At 35.7% G+C, this 6,409-nt stretch overlaps 1 protein-coding gene and 1 pseudogene across 1 annotated transcript; both read left to right on the top strand.

Moving 5' to 3' along the window:
• The first annotated feature begins 611 nt into the window (after nucleotides 1-611).
• LOC147503725 (heat shock 70 kDa protein 15-like) lies at nucleotides 612-2,800 on the top strand (annotated as a pseudogene).
• A 1,370-nt stretch (nucleotides 2,801-4,170) lies between these two features.
• LOC147503724 (uncharacterized) lies at nucleotides 4,171-5,963 on the top strand. Its single transcript, XM_086604938.1, has 5 exons — nucleotides 4,171-4,311; nucleotides 4,587-4,684; nucleotides 4,842-4,887; nucleotides 4,976-5,089; nucleotides 5,744-5,963. Exons 1-4 carry the CDS (start codon nucleotides 4,171-4,173, stop codon nucleotides 5,024-5,026), a joined length of 336 nt encoding a protein of 111 aa, XP_086461064.1. The 3' UTR covers nucleotides 5,027-5,089; nucleotides 5,744-5,963.
• Nucleotides 5,964-6,409: the final 446 nt, after the last annotated feature.

The raw sequence follows: 6,409 nt of genomic DNA, 5'->3' as shown, positions 1-6,409 counted from the left end.
AACGAGATCAAAGGATCAGATTTGCGTGTATCGCAGTGCACGGGTTTATTTTCCAATTCATGTTTATGCTTATTTTTATCATTTTTTCTACTCAATTCTCGAGTTTAAGCTTTGTTTGATGATTTCTTTGAAAGAGATAAAAAGGCGTGTTTCAATTCTTTTCAAGGGCTGGCAAGGTTAGTAGGGGTGCTCTTTTTAGCATATCATATTACCTCTTAATATAGTGGATCGTAAATATTTTCAGTGTTCATTTAAGATCATTTCCAATTTCTATGGATTACTTAATTATTTGGTTACATTCCGGCAGAGTTTGGAAATCTGAGAAGTGTTATGGAGATGTAAGGAACCTCCAGTTTTTCCTATTTTATTACATTAACATACATGTGTAATGTTTCTGAACCAATCTAACCATGCTATTATATTGTAGAGACCTGTCAGAAAATCAACTTTATGGTCAAATTCCTCAGGAACTCGGTCAGCTACTGAATTTGTTTTCACTGTGAGTTATACTTCTGATGTTTAATATTAGAGAATGAATCCCGAATTCAGCCTCTCGGGGGAAGAACCTTAGGTTTTATAGTAGTATATCCTCTATTCTCTGCTGTGGTTTTACCGACTTTTCTGCCTTTTGCTTTCAAGTAATTCACATTTTTTCTTCTGTGATGAAACAGTGTAGCATTGATTCTTTGTTGGATCAAACCATAAAGCACATGCTGTTTCTAAGAAGTGTTACTAACCGAGCTGAGAAGTTAAAGCAGTGTGTATATACAGATGTAAGTTAACCATACCCAAATCAGATTTATAAGACTGATTTACCGGAGAATGATCAGGTGAACGTTGCATTTGTTGATGTTGGGCATGCTAGTATGCAGGTTTGTATTGCTGGGTTTAAGAAAGGGCAGTTGAAGGTTGTGGCTCATTCTTTTGATTCAAATCTTGGTGGTAGGGATTTTGATGAAGTGTTGTTCCAGCATTATGTGGGGAAGTTTAAGGGTGAGTATAAGATTGATGTCAACCGAATGCTCGAGCTTGTCTTAGACTTCGAGTCGCCAGAGAAGTTGAAGAAAATGTTGAGTGCGAATCCAGAGGCTCCTTTGAATATCGAGTGCGATGGATGAGAAAGATGTGAGGGTTTTATCAAGAGGGATGAGTTTGAGAATATAAGCATTCCTATTCGAGCGTGTGAAGGTTCCTTTGGAGAAGGCTATCGCAGATCTTTGGGTTGATGATGGAGAATATACATTCAGTTGAGGTGGTTGGTTCAGTTCACGTGTTCCCGCTATCATTAGGATTTTGATCGAAGTTTTTGGGAAGGAACCGAGGCGGACTATGAATGCTAGTGAGTGTGTTGCCTGGGGTTGTGCTCTTCAATGTGCTATACTCAGTCCCACATTTAAAGTTAGAGAGTTTTAGGTACTTGAAATTTTCATTTTGTTTTGTAATTCTTAGTTATTGTACTTTAAGGGTATCTACTTTTATTCATTTTAGGAAGTTATTGTTCTAACCGCCTTACTTTTTCTGTTTTAAGGTCAATGAGAGCTTCCCTTCTCGATTGCCTTGTCTCGGAAAAGGATCGCGCATCGATTCGAATGGAGCAAAGATATCAACCACAAAGCACCGTTGTCTTCCACAAGGGAAATATCATTCCTAGCACAAAGTCTCTAACATTTTACAGATCATCAACTTTTACGGTTGATGTGATATATCCGACGCTGGTGGGTGGTTGGCAAGTTCCTCCAAAGATCATCACTTACACGGTAAATTTTTTGGGTTCGAAATGATTTCACTATGTAGCGTTGTCTGATTTCCTGTACTGGTTTCAATGGACTATTTTGCTTATATTATTTTCACTAAACACTTCTACCACTTATGTTTCTGGACAGATTGGTCCATTCCAATCAACAAAAGATGAACGCGCTAAACTAAAAGTGAAAGTTAAGCTGAACCTCCACGGGATTGTAGCTATTGAGTCTGCCACAGTAAGTATTATTATTGTCACAATAAGTATTATTATGGTTTATTCCCAGACGAGTTTGGGCTTTGATTTGTGGGCTTTGAACAGTGTCAATGGCAAATTTTGTAATTTCCACAGAAAAAGGGTATTTAAGACAATTCACAACTCTTGACTAGTCAACTGACGGCCACTGTTAGTTGACTCCTTTTGACTGTCAAACTGGGGCATCTATATAAGTTTCCTTCTTGTTACTTTGCTTGATTGTCATCTAGGAACCCCAAGAACACAAATGTCGTGGAGGGTATGGTAAAAGCTCTTGCAAGAGTTGTTTCATATTTGCAGGTGAGAATATTACACTATATTTTGTATTGTACACAATTACTTTGTCTATGTTCCAGTTTATCATTTCTTGTTGTAAAGAGGACGTCACAATGGCCTTTTACAACTATTTACTCCACTTCTCAAAATTCGCCAGGTGGACTGCGCTTGCTCAGTATTTAGTCTTCTTTAAAAATTGTAATTCTTCTAATATTCTATCATTCTGAGCCTTTTAGAGATCTTGTGTCACTCTCTGCACCCATCCACAGTTTTTTGTCCCTCTCTCCCTTCCCTTTCCTGCCACGATCTTTCCGTAATTTGTGTGGAGGACAATGGTTTAGCCTCCTCCGTCTTTTTGACCCTTCTTTTCTTTAGTTAGAAATACGCATCAGGACAATGTTGCCAAAAACAAAGCTTGGAGATGTGAAGATTTAGGTGACATGGTGTGAGAACTAGTGCATTGCCTTCAGAGTTTCATAACTCTTATTACGTATTATAGGTTGCAGATTCAAGTGAGGAAAGCCTTGCATTTATTTGCAAGGAATGTTTAGTAGCAAAGCTATAGGTATCTTATTTATCTATGATTTTGTCTAATCTTTCATCGTATTGTAGATGCTGCTTGTTTGTATTCTTTGCATTATGCATTTTATCAATGTGTTTGGAACGGTACTTAATCCATTGGTGGTATATGTTTGGCTGTTCTTACTTGCAATTAGGCATTTGGCAAAGTTTCATGTCTTTTTACTATTATCATTATTGTTATAATTATTTCATCTATTATTATGATTATTATTACTATTATTTCAAAAAATTGTAAAATATTAAGTTAAAAACAGTCAGTTAGCAATCATTTACTGCCACAAAAGGCACACATTCTTACGGGGGAGCTGAATCATTGTGTGACAACTGTTAGTCTATTAGACAACTTAAGTTAGAAGTATTGTCCACACAGGATATTAATAATTTATTGCTTGTTGTTTGTGTTAGTACCAGCTGACCACATCTTTCGTTTTTGTAGAAGGTATATTTGTATGTTGTAGATGTTGTTTAATAACTTGGGTGTTGAATGTTTGTGTCTTTATTCTTAGTTTGCTAAGTACCTAATTTGAAGTGTAGAAGTAGTGATTATCAATAATTATCTTTAAGGTGTCCAGTGGTACTGGTCAAGCCTTGAGGATGTTGGGGTGGGTAGCCGTGTTGTCATGCCACTGATGCACAAGTTGGATTTTCATTAAAATTGGTGTTGCTTAAAGAGTTTTCAGAAAATCTTTATTAAAAACATTGTTGATAAATTAAAAGTCAGATTTCAAAGATTGTAGAAGCTTTCCTATAAGACATTTAGACTTGACACATATGTATAATGTATTTGGATTTGTAGTATGGGTACTTCTAAAGTTCTACACACGTTTTTAATAATTTCCAATCTGTTAATTACTCTATTCAATCGTCCTAATTGATATGGAATTCAATGAGTCATTTATTGACATATGGAGACTGGTGTCATTGATGATACTATATTCTTGAGAATTGAGTGGAGCCCTAGACAATGATGCTTCCAACGCTGCAGTCATGGTTGCTAGTGAAGCCCATGCGATTACTTTGGCGGTTGAAGGTCTTTTGGGTGTTATATTTACAGTGGCTACTTTAATGAGATGAAGTTGTGGATCTTGGCGAGGTAAACATCATTCGTTTCTTTTCACTTTATGGGCGTTTGTGCATCACATTATAATTATGATTCCTTTTTACTTTCCTTTTAATATCCGGCTTGAATCCCCTATCCGTGATAGTGATGAATTAGTGAAGTGCACCTTTGGGCAAAACTGCATTACTTTGTACAACGATGGTTGATTCAATGTGGTTGACAATCCTTGATCGTTGTCCCTAATTTTTGACGAGGTATGTTGAGATGGCTATTCGGAGCTTGTGATAAATTATTTTTACGAGGTACAACAATACACCGCCGATCTCTTTGTGATTATAGGTCGCAGGGGGAGGCTATTATTTTGGAAATACTGAAAGGATATCAGGCTTTCACTCAGGTAATTATAGATTAGTCATACTTTTGTACAACTTATGCAGATTGTTCAATTTTTTGGTTTTTTTACTTTGTTATGGTTTTTTATATATTACTAAATTTGTGGACAAATGTCTTTAGTGTTTTGTATTTTTCTTAGAAGTGTTGGCATCATTAAATCAGAAAAAGTCATCCTTGTGCTCCATATATCCACGCTTTATATTTAATAACCTGTGGTTAGAGTATTGACACCATTCGTTGCAAGTCACATGCCAATGATTGTTTGAGATTATATTGCAGGCCTGTGGTGTTCTTCATTCTGTGGAACCGTTGAACTCCTTTCTTGCCTCCCTCTGCAAATTCACAATTAGTATGCCAATTGAAGTTGAAAGAAAAAGGTATGTTGTTAGGTTCGTGGTGGGAGGGGGGGGTAATATAACCCTAGAAATTAAAAGGATGTTTATGCATTAAGTATGAAAGCGCTTGTATCTTTCCAGCTAAGTGAATTTAATATTCTGCTGGTATTTATTAAGTATTTGTTCAATCGTATTGCAGGCTAACCCGGATTATAAAGGTATGTCATCATTGTAGGCCTGGGGAGGTGCCTCTCTCTCTCTCTCTCTCCCTCTCCCAATAGGCTTCTTTTATTTTTGTGGTTCTTTCTATGACTTTATTTAATTTGCTTGCAGGTCCTACTTGGTATTGACTTACACACATGCAATGCTGGTGCATTTGGCTAGTTCGCCAGTGGAATTGGAAACACTGATGCCGGTTTTGTTATGGGTGCTGGAAAACTCCTTAAGGTATGTTCGTGATTTCTTTGTAGCTTATTGATATTCTAATCCCATCCAGTCAAGCTATGTATGAAAGCATAAAAACCGTTTAAACCTAAGTAAGATGGACATTTCATATTCTTGAACACCCCCTAAAAAAAATCTTCCCTTCTGCTCATGCCCCCCCACTGCAATGCAGTATACTAGTGTATATAGTGTCCTTTTGATTCGAGGATTAGTTATTTGACTTAACTATCATTGGTCGAGATGGTGAAGTAGCTGGTTCTACGAATCAATATATATTTGAGTAGTTAGGTTAGGTTTAACCGAGGTATGAGGTTTTAATATATGATATGAAAGTATATTATTTGATTTTCAGGTTATGACGGATTTATGTCTATGAAATGTTGAAAATACAAAGGAGATTTTGCGAAATTTTTATGTCTTTTCGTCAAAGGTGTCTGACAAGGTTATAGGGTTTTGGGGCATTACATAAACTTTTAATACTATGCTTCTATTGCTACTAGTCTATTACCATACTCTCTTTTCTGAATTTTGTAGTTTGAGTATAAGGAGCTACTACTTAAGAATAAGATATAATGATATAAGTATATATCTATACATATTTGTTTTCTACTGCCTGACTCATTTTTATTTATTTCTATTGGTGTATATGATGAAAAGGACTTTTCTGATGATACCATCCCAAAGTCATCCCCTGATGCTTGCAACTATTGAAAGTGGGAGTTCTGTACAAATGACGTGAGAGCTTGAGTTTAGGGACAAGTCCCATTGATTTAGAAAACAATGTATATTTCATTCGTGACAAGTCTTATTTATGAAAAGACGTTTTTGTGATATTATTTTAATAAAAGACTATGTGATTAGATGTACTTGTGAGATTTTTTGTTTATGTTATGGACGATTGTAGAATACCCAATAAGTGGGGACATCTTTATGCAGGTTAGTAGTCTCCCAAAAATAGTGGTTTTGGGGGAAATTATTTTTTTTACATATGAAATAGTTTTGTAACGGTGGAAAACCGTAACTAAGCTTTGTAATAAGTAACACTTACAAAGCAACAAAACCGTTACCAAAATGTTACAAATTCTATAAATCAATTACATAAATAAACGTTACTAACTTTCTAAAACCGTTACTGTTGTTGGAAAAGAGTAACACACAAAAGTGTTACTAATACTATAAAACCGTTACTGTTGTTAAAAACGAGTAACGGTCAAAAAGCGTTACGAACTCTATAAAAGCGTTACTAATGTTAGAAAATAGTAACACAATTAAGCAAATAAAACCGTTAGCAAATATTTTTAGTTACGGAAAAAACCGTTACAA

This window comes from Coptis chinensis, chromosome 4 (genome assembly GCF_015680905.1).
Source record: "Coptis chinensis isolate HL-2020 chromosome 4, ASM1568090v1, whole genome shotgun sequence".
In the NCBI taxonomy this organism is placed as follows: Eukaryota; Viridiplantae; Streptophyta; class Magnoliopsida; order Ranunculales; family Ranunculaceae; genus Coptis; species Coptis chinensis.
The sequence above is the reverse complement of the archived record's forward strand: the minus strand, read 5'-3'. Positions and strand labels throughout refer to the sequence as shown.